Source organism: Anarrhichthys ocellatus, unplaced genomic scaffold (assembly GCF_004355925.1).
Source record: "Anarrhichthys ocellatus isolate YVR2014 unplaced genomic scaffold, GSC_Weel_1.0 scaffold12, whole genome shotgun sequence".
Taxonomy (NCBI): domain Eukaryota; kingdom Metazoa; phylum Chordata; class Actinopteri; order Perciformes; family Anarhichadidae; genus Anarrhichthys; species Anarrhichthys ocellatus.
Genome location: NW_022280042.1, coordinates 7,707,375 through 7,722,474, shown reverse-complemented (window position 1 = coordinate 7,722,474; position 15,100 = coordinate 7,707,375). Strand labels below are relative to the sequence as shown.

At 48.7% G+C, this 15,100-nt stretch overlaps 1 protein-coding gene across 5 annotated transcripts in view; it reads right to left on the bottom strand.

The window, feature by feature from the left end:
• The window catches only part of LOC116386056 (beta-1,3-galactosyltransferase 1-like), an 83,925-nt gene that overhangs the window by 14,856 nt on the left and 53,969 nt on the right, over nucleotides 1–15,100 (bottom strand). For 4 of the 5 annotated variants that reach the window (XR_004212936.1, XR_004212935.1, XR_004212937.1 and 1 more), the window contains one exon: nucleotides 1,560–3,357. Coding sequence is in view for 1 of the 5 variants with exons in the window: in XM_031852022.1 (XP_031707882.1) it covers nucleotides 2,112–3,098 (987 nt within the window). In the remaining 4 variants the exon portion in view is untranslated. Of the gene's footprint in view, nucleotides 1–1,190; nucleotides 3,358–15,100 lie in introns of those variants that run through there. The other variant, XM_031852022.1, reaches the window with a different exon arrangement.

Genomic DNA, 15,100 nt, shown 5'->3' with positions numbered 1-15,100 from the left:
ACACACACACACACACACACACACACACACACACACACACACACCTGTAGGCATCAGAGACTGGAGCAACCTAATTACGGAAATACCCGGTGCACATTTCCAATCGTGACTTCACAATCGTCATGATAAAGATGAGACGCTCCTAACCTACGAGGAAAAACACAAACATTATCATTATCTTAAGGCTTCCAATCTGTTCATGACAGATGGCCCGTGTTTACGACATCGTGAACATAACAGGCTTCACAGTCGTAATATTCTGGTTCAGAGTGGTCACCAGAGGAAAAACATGACAAATAAGCATTTTCCTTATGAATCGGACAAATCTGCACTGCAAAGTATCACCGTCTAAACATCCATGGTGAAAGTACAACTGAATGTTTCGCTGTAAGGAAACCGTGCACATTTCTTTTGACAAACAAAACATTTTTGGTGAGTCTTGTGTGAGTAATGAAGGTTAGCGTCTGTCACTTCTGCTCTGAAATCATTCAAATCCCTAAAATTGACCATAAAATGGCGAGAAAAGTACATTTACCATTTGTGAATATGCAAATATTTTTCATTTCATTTTTACTACAAAGAGCTTCCATTTTGTGTTGATTTTGGCGACCCCTGTGTAAAAAACCCAAACGGTAGTGTTTCCATGAACACAAGAGTCCCTTTAGAAAAACCTCATTTTACTGCAGCAGAGTGTGACAGTCTGCTGCAGTAAAACCAAARTAATAGAAACAATATGGAGAACCTATAAGGCACTGTAAAAACAAAGGTTTATGCATTGTATTTTAATTAAAAATCCACTTGCCTCTGTAATTCCTCGTTAAGACATTTTGGAAAACAGCCATTTAGTTTCCAATTACACGGATGCGTCATTTCTCCATCACACACACACACACACACACACACACACACACACACACACACACACACACACACACACCTGCATATAGTGGAGAAGCACCCAGCTTCTCCCCGTCGGTGATGCGTTCAGAGCTGCGACCCGCTTCAAACTGAGCACAGCTGCCGCGACGAACAGCAGCCCTAATGAGACGCTTCCATTTCAACGGCTCGTGTTTTTCCAACAGTCGACGCCGAAGCCCCTCGGAGCGTAATCCTCACTAATGCTGGTGCGTTCACTCACAGGTTGTGTGTCATACATGCAGCAGAATCATTTTACGGTAATAAATACAAGGTTGAGTCTTACAAACGCGCTTTATTTAATCTCAAGTTATTGAAAAGAAGAAAGTGTGATGTATTCGTCCTCACTGCGCGAACAGTACATCTGTTCTCCTCCATGTTCAAGTAATAGAAAATATAATAGTCTGCTCACAGCACTGCCTGGGACAAACAACCGCACGTTACACGTTAACAGAAGTCACATTCACTTTGGAATGCGAGCCGCCGATATCTGAACGCTGTCCGGATACTTTCTTTTCTCCTCGCTGCACCGTACAAACATCAGCGGCTCGGTCGTAAGAAAATATGTCTGATTCCGAAAAAGAATACTACAGTCATTACTCTGCGTATGAGTCAATTATGAGTCGTCTCACTGTAAAACTCACCAAGGTCCTCGCCATGACGACGGCTGCTGCTGCTGCTGCGCCAGACACTACATCCAACATTAACACCCCGCTCGGAAAAGCACGACAACTGAAAGTAACACGAGGGACATTCATGGTTAGAGCTCGTGATGGACCCAAGAGGCGAAACGTGTTTCTGTAATCTGCAGTTTTAGCAATCGGGGACAGTTTGTGTACTCAGATACAAGCCTCTGAGCGTCCTGTCGGGTATTTTCCTGTAAAAATCATCGTGCTGCTGGCAACGACAACCAACCACCTGAACATTTTGCACATTTTCTTTTTTTTTGGGGGGAAAATGTGTTTCCAACTTTGTGGCTGTTTTGTGAGTTCTGAGTGTGAAAGGACACAGAATACAGAGGAGTCTGCTTTGGTCTTGCACTATAGAGACTCCTTGAAAAGCAATCAGCGCCTGGACAAAGCCATGGATGCTTAGTCAATACAGCTCCTTCAGCTCGGTACAGTATTTGCCAATAACGGAGACGCCGGCGATAAGGACCATTCCGTGCCTCCCTAGACTCTCTAGTGCTAATCCTGCTAACATTTCAGGTGCTTCTTGCTGGTCATGTCGTTCCAGATACGGTGCATCTCCTCCGGGGAGATCTGGTGGACGGTGACCACCCGGCGGTAGCGGCAAAGGCTGTAGGCCATCTTCCAGTGGTTGAAGCCGCTGTTCTGGAACGGGTGGATGGCCAGCTTGCGGAGGCACACGCCCACGTACACGTCCTCCAGGTGCAGCAGCCGGGTGTGTAAAGAGGTCTGGTATATGAGCTCGGCCACGTCCGCCGAGAAGACGTAGCCGGTGCCGGAGCAGAAGGGCGGGTACTTGCTGTCGGGGTACAGATCCCTTGGCATGTACCACTTGCTGCGCATGTCTCTGATCGGCCCGCCGTTGATGACGTAGCCGGTGAAGTACCTCCTCCTGGGCTTGGTGGTGGGCTTCAGGAGGTTGAAGATGAGGTTCTCCATGTTGACAAAGATGTCACTGTCCGTCTTCAGGACATACTGGGCCTTGGAGCAAAACGTGGCCACCCAGCGCATGCCCATCAGCGTCTTGAGCGTCAGGTTGTGGTACGAGTCGATGAAATCCTCCACCACGACGTCGTGGAAGATCTGGCTCTCCTGCTCCACCATCTGGTTGAGGACGACGTCGGTGCTGCGGCCCAGCAGGAAGAGCGTGACCACGCGCACGTCCGGGAGCGTGCTCTCGTCGCCCCATGTCTCCCGGATGGCCTGGCGGGCGTCGAATTCCTTGTGGGTGGTGCTGATCAGGATGACAAGGAAGGGGGGCTCCGCCTCGCACTTCTTGGCCTCGTTTATGAGGTAGCCGAAGTCGTGCGGGTTGAGCGAGCGCGTGCGGATGTTGCTGAAGGTGCCGTTCTTGCCCGCATTTGGCGTTTTGCGTATGGGGATGGTCAGCTGGCCCCCGTCGGAGGAGGAGGGGCGTGACAGACTCAGGTACCACAGAGCGCTGGCCCAGCAAACCACGGTCAGCAAGTACAAGCAGGAGACCTTAGAAGGCATCGCTGTTCACTCGGCTGGCGTTAGCAGCGTTGGAAACGTCGAGGCCACGCCTCCATGGGGTTGTCTCGGACCTGGCGGCGCAGCTGGAGGCTGCCTCCACGACGCAGCGGACATCAATCTCAAGATAATGGGCTTCTCTACCGTCTAGAGTTGGTGCGACTGAAAGGGAGCGCTGCTGCGGCGACGTCTTCCCGCGTCCAAGGCCTCACCGGGTCCCATCGCAGCTCGCCAGGATGCTTTTAGCCCTCTGTGGCGGCGTCTAAAGAAAAGACAGAAAAGACGAGAATACAGAGAGTCAGTGGCGAGGTAAATCACAAATACATAATGAAACCGCAGCAGTGTGACAAGCATGTTGAGTAAAGGTGAATCTCATTTCCACGTAGAGGCATTTATAGCGGCAAAGTGCGTGTGACACATCTAACGAAATGCTTTACTCAGTATTCATGGCAGCCCATAACAGCAGCACTGGCTCGGCGGGCGCCACCGCCAGTTATCAGTCTATCAGCACACCGATAACGCCTCTGTGGTCTGAAGAAAGTGCATATCCCAGGAAACGCTCTTGCCGATGGGGCCTCGGCTCCGACCGCTTTCTGTTTGCAAATGCTGTTTATCTCCCTCTTACCCCCCCGGACCAGACACAGGCCGGCGAATCAGAGCCACTCCGGCAGTCTGAGGAGGAGGAGGGGTGAGACAGAGAGGCATCGAGGGTGAGGAGGTGAAAATGAATCGTTCTCATGTGAAGAGATTAACATCCACTTCCTCCCGCCTCACCCTTTCCACACCTCAGTGTCGAGCTGAACTCGCTGTCTGGATTTTTACATATTTTTTTTACTCTGCCCCTCCTTTGTTAGCTGGACCGGCGCCGCCGCGGAGCAACCTTTAGCACGGCCGCTCTAATTGGCCACAGTTGACGGACCGCGAGCGGATGAATTCCAGCTCCAAATACGGCTTTATTATGCCACGATGCTCGCCTCCTGTATTCATATGTGTTTTAACGCCGGCGCCGGATGACCAATTCACAGGATGTTTGGTGTCGAACTAATCCTTCTTTACAAGCAGACTTTTATGCTATCTCTTTTTTTATATTCTGGGGATAACGCATGACTGACGATGAGCAAAAAAAGAAAGAGAAGTGGGATAGATCCTATTAGAGATACTGAAATGTGCCACGAAGCTGCTTGTGCTCTGTTTTAAGATGGAAGGGCCGAGATAAAGCCGGCTCATTCTTTTATCAGACTCTGGATTTTCTGCCGGTTCTTTTCATCAGGGCTTTTCTCTTATTCCACCCCCCGCCCCCCACTATCTCTTCCCTTTCCTTCTCTTTCTGAAGCAGAGTCATCAATCTCATGGTCCGGTGGAATCCATCTCATCCCGGCTGCTTTTCCACACCTCCGTCCTCTCGATCACTCCCTCCTTCTCTACTTCGGCGGGCGCTTGATCCATTCTTACCCGTCTCACTACCTCTCATCCCCCCCGTCTCACTCTCTATCCTTCTGGCCTTTTTATTGTTGTTGGGCCTCCTCGTTTCAAGCTTCCCACACTCCCTCGCTCTCATTCACGTTGAGCTCTCTCTACTCTTCTCCGTGTCATTTCCTTTCCCCTCCTCACAGCTTGCCTCTAACTTATTGACAGCTCCTACCGCAATCTGTCTCCCTGCAGCCAGTCGATCCGCCCTCCTCCTCCCTCACTCTCTATCGCTAAATCATCGTCCCCCTTTCCTCGACCTCGCTCGCCCTGTATTGCGGATCGGCGCGAGCATCGTTTCCCCGCGGAGGGCCTGTTGGTTTCATCATCCGACAAAACTGCAGAAGGACCCGCGTCGTCAATCGCCGATTGCGCCTCATGAGGTCCTGAGACCAAACGTTCGTCTGTGTGGCTTCGTGCCGTCTTTGGTGCTCAGTAGAAGTCATCTCCTGAGAATGTTAGGACGAGTACTCGGGAGATCAACTACTTCACAACCAAACTCTTCTTCGCTACCCAAACTGTAAGACTTGATACTCATGTAAAACACTAATAACGTTACCGCCAGCAAAATACCTCCGCTAATTAAATCCATGCTCTACTTTATAACCACGGCGGTCTCCTTCTGTCTCCTGTAAACTGTGGAGTGAAACTATTCACTACCGATGGCCAAACGGCTTTATCAGCACAATGCACTTAACACTTAACATCTGCTCAAGGTGGAGCAACATAACCAGTGGCTTTTCTCTGTCAGGTGTGTGTAGTACTACACTGTTTCCCTCTGAAGTAGAAGTACGCAAGTGTAGAAGTACACAAGTGCACACTTTTTAAGTGCTTTGGCTTCTGTAAGTTATTTGGGGGTCCACTGAGTTTTAATAGTTACAACATTCAATAATGTTTTCATGTCAACATCAAGTATTGACAGTCATGAAGTAAAGTGTGACTGAGCGTTCACTCATCTACTGTGGTGTCACAGAGAGCGCGTGACTCATTTAATGAATCCCGACGACGCGGGAGGAACCGTGCGGCCGCTACGTTTCACTCCTTTTTTACTGAAGAACTGCTACAACCTGTGGAACAGGACCTCGCTCACCATTTCTCGTGTACGAGGGAACGTCAACCATGTGCTCATAATCGCATTTGGACTCTCGTAAAAAAAAACATGATCGGCGATGGACATCTGAGAGCTGCCGCCGCCGCTGCGGTTTGATTGCAGCAGTGTGTGTGTGTGTGTGTGTGAGACCTCCTTTTGACTGGGTTATGGCTCTGAGAGGAATTGATGTGACATCTGCGGGAAATCTTTTGAATCGTGTGACAGGAATAGAATTCCACAGAATTTGTTTACAGGACCACGTAGCCAGAATAGAAGGGTCCATTACATCATATTTTATGTAAAGAAAACGGTGGACGTTTTAATGCTCACAGCACAATCATCAAGTCTGCCAGCTGTGTTTTCCAAAGCGGCTCTTCTAATGAGGCTGTCCCCAATCAATGCCGGTCTTCCTGTGTCTCGTCATTAATGACTTTGCTAACACACAGACAGACAGACACGTCTCTATCGTCTCGGTCGGTAAGCGGACGCACGTGGCGAACCGCAACCTGTCAGTCAAAACGGATTCATTAAAATCGGGAACGAATAAAAAGTCGTCGGCTGTTTGGCCCGCAGCTGTGGCTTATGGAAAAGCTCTGCTGCTCATACAGTTTTATACGGTTATGCCGGGTGTGCCAGCTTGAGATTTAGATGGCACAGCCACGTCCCTGATGTAGAGCGGCATTTAAGTACTACTGCTAGTACTACTAGTACGACTGTAGATCACCAACACGACGGCCCTGCTGGTGAAATAACACCAAAAATACCATCAGTAAAATAAGGTGTTACAGCACAATATTGACTTATTATTAACACCCGGGGGGGGGCCTTCCGTACGCCGGCGTTAATCGCTAAAGTGTTTTAAATGTAAAGGAGGTCGATTTAGCGACCTCGCGCTGAGCTCTGCAGCAGCTCGATCCCAGACTCCACATCATCGTCACGTCTGTGTGGAGGAGAGACGCTGTGCCCGTGATCAAACACGTGTCCGCTCCCTGAGAGGAGGCTGCTGAGAGAGGAAGTGGATTTATATTTTGTGTTGATTGAAAATCCATCTGACATTCAGAATCCATGCGGTTTTCCTCTGTTGCTTCGCACTAACAACCGAATATATTTGGGGTTTGGAACAGAAAAAAAGAAAATAAAAGGCAATAAGTCACCTTGGGCTTTGGGATGGAAAAAGCGTTCTTCATAATTTCTGACGTTATTGGCAAAATGATGAATCCGTTGAAAGTGTACACTCCGGCGACTTAGCGTCCCACTTTACATCAATTTGGAGGATTCGCAAAAGTTTTGGAGCGGCTTGATGTGTTGGAGGTCGGGGTTCAATAGCATCTCACGCGTCTTGATGAAATACTTTTTTTGTCGTGCGTTTGTTGTGTTACAAAAAGGCTCCAACTAGATTACGTTGTGCATCGCTGTGTTGCATAATGACGAGTAAACCGATCTTTAATGCGTAGAATTGCCTCATACTTAAATAAAGATAACCAGCAGAAATAAGCACTAGTTTGCAGCCTTCGTACTGTCCGCCGCACATCATTATATCATGATTTGAACAACTGCTTCGAGAGCTGGAGTTTGCAGCAGCACCGTGTTATTATCACACATTAAATAGATCCAGGACAGATTTTACTATCATGCAGTGTTTGGGTTCACGGGGGGACCTTGAACTGCTCGGCTGTCTTTACAACCAGCTGAGATGTGGGAGTCTCAGCATCGTTTAATGTCGCAGCAGATAATTGATTGCGATCATTAGCGCAGCGTCGGGTGACCTTGGCTGGGGGGGTGCGTGTAGTCAGCGAGGGAGGGAGATACAGAAAAAACAAAAAATGATGTAATGGACTCTTGTGTCAGCTGGTCTTTGCTGCATTCAAAGGAAACATGCGTGAGAGGTGAGCGTTTAGGGCGACGACGAATAAATCATACTCTGAGCTCGGGGGGGGGGGCTTCTGCTCTACGGCAGAGGTAGACAGGAAGCAGCCGATTTAAGCAAAGGAGGCTCTTTACATTACGATGTGGTAATAGCATTTGAAAGCGAGGCGCTACCTGTAAATACCATCCAGTAACAATCAAGTGGATAATGGAAACAATAAATAATAGCTTTCTATGTCTCAAGGGGGAAAAAAAATGCTGCTCAGGACGAAATCATATTTATAAACACACTTGGCACTTTGACTTTGGGGGTGCGTGACATGGCCTTAGAGCGCCTGCGTATGCTTTATGATCGCTGAACAAGCAGCAGCTTCCCTGGAGGGAGAGTCTCAAACACTTTGCCCTCGAACACCCGAAAACAAAACAGACTCCAAGGCCAGTGAGAGCTGCATATGAATGTCTCCGCACCGGAAGGCACCAAGATGTGAATAATACGCAGCAGTGCTTTGGGAATTTAAACTACATTTGAGGATTCGAGCGACCCCCTCTTCTTCTTCTTCTTCTTTTGGATTTAAAGCACACAGAGTAGGAAGTTCTAAACGTATCAAAACACACACACAGAAAAACCTTTCCGGCGGATGCTGACACGAGCTTGTCCACAGCCCATAACTCAGCACCTTATCTCGAGCTCCTGCTGCTGAATTTGTGATAAGCTCAACAGGAGGTTTATAATCGTCAGCCACAAAAAAAAAAACAACTGTCTTCTGTTCGATGTTTGATCCTCTTTCCCTCCAATCTTCTGCCAAGTCTGAAACCCATTATGTCGGCTTCTAAACATTCAAAAGAGTAATAATGCGCGTGGAATTTAACGGCAACGGGCCAAATTGGTGAGCGTCCCGCTTAATATGAGAAGCGCACAATTAAAATGTCAGGGCTGGGAGGCTCCCAGTGTGGCACGAGGGGCCGCTTTTGTTTCCTGGATAATAAAAGGACTCGATGATTGTTGTGGAGCGGCACAGCCGGGCCGTGTAGTCAGCATTACAGCCCACAAGGCTGCACACTCCGGGCTTAGAGCAAAGCCTCTGAATGCAAAGCAGCTTAGGAGTGACAGAGGAAATGGGATATCGATAGCGGCCAACAGATTTGGCCGCTGTACAGAAGCCTGACACTCCATCCCCACTCCGGTGCCGACTCGAGCCCCCCACCTGAACTGTGCCGGGGCGTATCAGTCCGGGCCCCGAGCAGAAAACCTCTCGGCGTTGGTTTTTAACCGATGCGTGCCTCGGAGGACCTTTCTGCTGAAAGCTAAAACTTGTTTCAAGTTAAGTTCGGAACTTGTCAGACAATGCGTGGTTTTTGCGGCGGAGCCGCGACACGACAGCCATCTGGTGCTTCACGTAGGTTAAAAACGAGCCGGTGGATGAGTGAGGAGGAGAGAGACGCGGGGGTGTTCGGGTGCAGAAACACAGCTGCGTTTCATGATTACACAGTCAGTGTTTGTTTTCTCAAGACAAAAATGAGCGCGGGGTGCATTCGGTTTTTCTTTTGCAGTGTCACCGGGCAAACAGCTACACCCCCGGCACACTGGAATTATGGTAATGCCAACTGAGGCCCACTCGGCACCCGAAATGAAACATTTAGCGACAACAGCTGGTGAGGACGAACGCTAAGCTAACGAGGGAACAGGGTGTTTCTGATCAGGTGCTGATGAAGGGAAAGACCCAGAACACGGTGGTAATAACCTCCAGAGATCTGGCTGTAGAAGTCACAGACTTATAGTATTGATGAAACGTATCAGCTGTAGTCACTAGAGAGATCGCCGGGCAATGTTCGCCTCTCAGCGGTGGCCTCACATTCGTACGCTCGCACCCGAGAGCTGCTTGGTTACTAAGTGCAAGCACCGTATTCCACCGTCGAACACTAACGTCCACAGCGGAGCGATTCAAGTCGTAAGTGCTTTCCGCTCAAGAGAGCGGTGACCAAAAATAATATGGAACAAGTATGTTATTATGGACCTTTCTGCAGCCCGCTGATCTGCTGCAGGATGCTAGCAGCGTGTAGCGTTTCCACGGACCGCTCAGTAAAGTTTCCAATTGGATTGAAGGCCAACTGTGGCTCAGTGGTAGAGCGGCTCTTAACACTTAACCGCAAATTGCTCCCGTAAGCTGTGCCTGCGGTGTATGAACGGCTGTGAATGTCACAGTTCTGATAGGCAGGCGGCCCCCTGCATGGTACCGCCATTAGTGTAGGAGCAGGGGAACACGTGGCGTTAAAGTGCTGGGAGTGGTCGTAGGACTCCCATGGCGAAGGCATGACCCGCGATGGACTGTCTCAACGGAGAGCTAGTTCAAATAAAATGGTGTGCAGGAAAACAGCGGAGCCAGACCGTCTTTTCTTGTGAAGATCATGTATTCAGTCAGATCAGATCATCTGTAAAGTGCGTCTCTTGGTGTCTCACATGCAGGGGAACCTTTTTGTCTGAGACTGAAAGAACTAAAGCGAGAAGGCGATCGATGCCGCAGCAGCAGCCGGCAGTGGAAGTGTTAAGTGTAGACACATTGCGGTGCAGCCGCCTCTCAAACCCTTCTCTTGAGTCACCTCCTCCCTCCTTCTCTTCCTCCAGTCCTCTCTCTCTCTCTCTCTTTCTACTCGAACATCGACCTTCAGCCTGTGAAAATGTACACAAGCACCTCCAACGCTAAAAGTGGCGGCGGTGGCGGGCGATAAGTCTCTGATGGGCTTGTAAATTCTCGACTATTGATCCGGCTCTGGAGGGTCTCTCGGGGTGCTTCTCTGTAATTTTATTTTCCTTTTGTTACGTCCATCAGCAAAGCGATGAATCAGACGTCCATAATACTGTGTGAGTGAAACCTCCTGAGGAGACAGACCTCCATTGGAAGCACCAAATCCAAACCGCACACACACACAGATACAGAAAGTGAGAGTGAACAGACCGGTCTAAAGATAAACAGGTTGCTTGAAATATTCAAATCACCAGCTCTTCTCCCATCATGCTCCTGTGGCCACACGGCAGCAGTTCCTACGGGGACGTAAATGCCCCAATCTACCAGACAGACACTAAGTGATGTGAAGTGGAAGTACGGCATTCACGTGAAGTGTTTCACTCCAAAACACGAGGACGCCACCAATCGACTCCAGCTCGTGATGGACAGGACAGAAATTTAGGTAAGTGATGTTCCATTCTGCACACAAATGGGTATTTTCAGCACTTAGTTGATTACACCACTTTTAAGTACCCCGTCCCCCTTATTGAAGGCGTCGTTTTCCCAACATGAGCCGGAATTGGACTGTAGTTTTGCTTTCGGGGATTTGTTTAACTGATTTAGATAAAAACGATATTTGAATAAAAGTAGAAATAGAGCACAGCTCTCTGCCAGGTGTGTGCGTTGTGTGACGCGCAGCCGTCTGCAGCGGCTCCGTGCAGCTGGACCGCGGCTCACCGTGTAACTGAGCGTACAGTGATGAATCAGCCAATATCAGGCTGATGGGTGCTGCAGCCCGCTAGATTAGCCGAGGACAGACAAGACAGAAGCAACATACAGTCTATAAGACCTATATAATATAGACCACAGTTACCATATTATACATTATTACCATATATGGTCATTGTTTAAACTCATATTATTCCATTGCGCAACAACAGAAAACATTCAGGGGTCAAATTTTTTTCAGTCTCCAATAAAACACGCGTTTCCACACACACACACACACACACACACACACTTCCCGTTGACTAATTGAACCGAAGTCAAGACCTGGAGATGGAGGACCAGCGCTAACACGTGGTGGTGCTCCTGCACTGAGCTTCAGCCCCGCTGCAGAGCCTCCGTCGGGGGAGGGCGAGGAGTTATCAGGAACACCATCTCCATGCTGGCAGGCCGAACACATCCCATTATATAGCGGGGCCGCAGACAACTGCACCTGTCGAGATAACACCGCCGACTCCAGGCAACAGTGATGCTGGAGGGGGGTACAGACGATGCTGGCAGACACACTCTCGGGTTTTTATGTAACATGTGCTCCCTGCAGATAACCTCAACTGTCTCTCCATGGGAGAAACAAGAAGAAGTAGTGGTCTTTTTTTTTTTTTAGGCGCACACAGGTGCCCACACACACACACGCCTGCTCGGTGTCCACGCTGACAGAGTTCCTAATAGTTGCTCTGAGAGCTGAGTGGATGCCAGATCCCTTGGTAATTAGCTTGTCTGCTAGCCTGTCAACCACACACACGCTTCCCTGCCACTGCTGATGGCAGCACAGGCTGAGGACATGCAGCTTCAGCAATCCTTCCGGTAAATAACACTCCTACTGAGGGCCGCTGGGAAAACACACACACACACACACACACACACACACACACAGCTAGAATGCAGTGTCTCCAGGTCCAGCAAACACAGGTATGAATGAATATTATCATCTGTGTATTCGGACATTCATGATGATTATATGAGTGTGTTTTGTGAATACATGAGTTTCTTATTTTTTTTCCCGGACTAGCTTCTGCTGATTCAGCATGATTAAGTTGATAGGCTTAAAATATTGATATTATATCCATGAAAGTTTAACTTAGAATCTCCTGAAATTGAGGTGCATGACCTCGGGTTGGTATAAGTACAGACGGTGAATGAGAACAGGCTGCTCTGTTACCGTTTGCACAGAAACTGGTTTAATAAACAGTGTGCTAAATATTGCTTCCTCATTGTCTGTGTTACACTGAACCATATGTATTCAGATTCAGTGTGATTTCATGTATGTGCGTCTTCTCTTCCTTATATCTCTGACCAGATCATGTTGTAGTCTTCAAATACTTCTAGCATCTGGCAGGCAAGTAGTTGAAATATGTAAATGACAATACCGTAAACACAAGGTAACAGGCATGTACATCGAAATAGAAAATGTGCATAAATGAGAGCTAAGACTCACATCTCCTACCTGGTGAGACGGAACTTCAAATGGCTGCTGGTGGATGTTAGAGGAGGTGGATAAATATTAATGGACACACGCTCCTGTGACACGCATGCACAGGTTTTCGCCATCCTGCAGAAATCGCAGCAGGCACTTCAGGCCGCTCTGATGTGTGTGTGTGTGCGCGGATGGCGTGATAACCCCGCGGCCCGGCTGCCTCGGGGCCCTCTGAGGTGAGGCCGCTATCTCCAGCCAGCGTGAGGTCTGGTCAGAGGCCGCGGTGCCCCCGGTAAATAAATGATCCCACCTGTCGGACCCGCTAAGCTTCAGCGTTGCGGGGGTGAGACGCGGGAGGAAGCCTTTGACAGTTTGTGTGACAAACGCAAACAGACTGAATGAGAAGGTTTGACACTGTATTGCAAAACTAAACAATGCGGCATTCACGAGGACAGCTACGTGTTCTCTATCCATTCTCAACAGCTGCCGTAACTACGTCAACAACAGACGCATTCGGCTGAAGGTCGCCAGTTAACAGGGTCCCTGGTTAAACCGTAACACCAGCCGACTGTACCTCCAGCTCACTGTCTGGATCTCTGAATGCCACTTTAATGAGAGCTTTCCACGCATTTTCAGCTCCGGGGCCAGAAGGCTTCAACAGAGCAGCCATCGTGACAAAGAGGGAGAGAGAGACGCATACAAACGGTAGAGATTAAGGAGAGATGTGGGGCGGAGTAATGGGGGAACCCTGAACCTCATTAGTACAATTTTTTTACAGTCCCCGAGCACAGAATGACCATAATATGTCCGCACTGGTCTAACAGGGTTGTTGATCAACCCTTTTTTCTTCTGAGTCTTCAAGTTTCAGACCGTGAAGATAAAACTCCCATTAGACGACTTAAATGTTTCTCTAATTGGGAATAAACAGACCTTCAGTGAGGACGTTTGATTCAGGCTTTGGGGAAGTGGACCTAGTCAGTGGACTCACATGCCCGCTAAGGGACCGCGTACAAAGTATTTGTTGTGGGGGACGGGGGTTGAATCTTCCCGTTGACTCACTAACAAAAGTACATCTGTCAGCGAATAAACGAGACAACGTCTCAAGACCCAAGCCGAGCTCCGCCGCCGATGAAAGCGAAGCGTGTCAGCCCAGGAGTCAGCGACCTGAAGGTGAACTGCACTTTAAGGTGGACCAGCTACTCTCAATGTAATAAAAAGTTTTAAAAAGCAATCCGGCTGCCCGATATTGCCGTCGTCTGGCAGCTTTGCCCTCGTTCTTGACATGAAATAACATCTGGGATGAGAAAGATAAATAGAGTCAGAGCGCTGCCTCACAGTGTGCGTGTCTTTTTCATTTTAGTGCGTCAGTGATGACAGGAAGTGATCCAGTAGCGGTCTCACTGCTTATGACGGCTGTCGGACGGGAGATCCATCTGCGTGATTAGCCGCTGGGCCGGCCGCCTCTCCTCTAGCACGGATCGATTTAGCCCCTCCCCCTTGTGTGTGTGCGTGTACTTGTAGAAGTACAGTGCAGGGACGGGGTTTAGTTCTATTTTATTACGTTCTTCCTAAATGTCCCCTCCAATACGTCCACAGGCGAACGAAAGCATGAGGAAATGACACATGAAAAGCACAGATTGTACTTAATTGCTTATTATTACGATGAGCACATTAAAAAACAAATGAACAAAAGCAGCCCTGACCGACAGAGCCTGATAGAAACACAGAAACAGATGCCTTCAAGCCTTCTCCCCCCCCCCCCCTTCTTCTTTTCTTTCTCCCTTCCCCCCCCCCCCCCCCCCGACACCTTCCTCTCGTCCTCCAGCCTTTCCTAGACCAACAACAAAGCGGCCTCCTTCGGTTCCCTCTCCTTATTCTGGCCTTTATTTTTGTGAAAATAAACAAATAAATGAAGCTGGACTGGAGGCGCACAGTGACGGATGAAACCACAGCTACTTCTCACAGCATCTCTGATGAGACCGATCTGTCTTGGTGGTGGCTGCTGGACACGGCTGATCCTTCTGTGATCAATAGAGCAGGATTCTCAGATTGAGATCCTCCACGACTCGTTTCTCAGCTTCCTTATCTGATGGAAGAGAAACACCAACACCTCTTTGCCCAGGAGGATGGCCCTGCATCGTGACTGCAACTCAAGCCAGCGTGATAGAGCTTTAATAATCTCTTGATGTATTTAGGCTATGCTGTGATATATATATATATATATATATATATAGATAGATAGATAGATAGATAGATAGATATATATGGAAAAGGGGTCTCAGGAAACAGGAAGTTTGAATGAGACAATCATTCGTCTTTTATTTTGAAGTCAGTTCTTACGCACTATTACCGTAATGCCTAGTAAATACAGCACACCGCAAAAATCACCCTAAATCTTTTTGGGGCTAGTTTAACCGTATTTTTCCCGAGTGGAGGCTGGAATCTTCATCACCGTTTTATTAACTCAACTTCGTTCGCTCCCTCCAGATACGAAAAAAACACACACACACCTCGTAAACCACACACACTCGCCCAGGAGAGTGTGTGTGAGAGAGAGCTGTAGGACGGAGAGAGAGATGCCGAAGCCAGTCTCGTGCCGGCGGCTTAAACGAATACGCTTAAGTCGAGAGCCAAGCAGGTGTTAGAAGCCTCTGCAGTC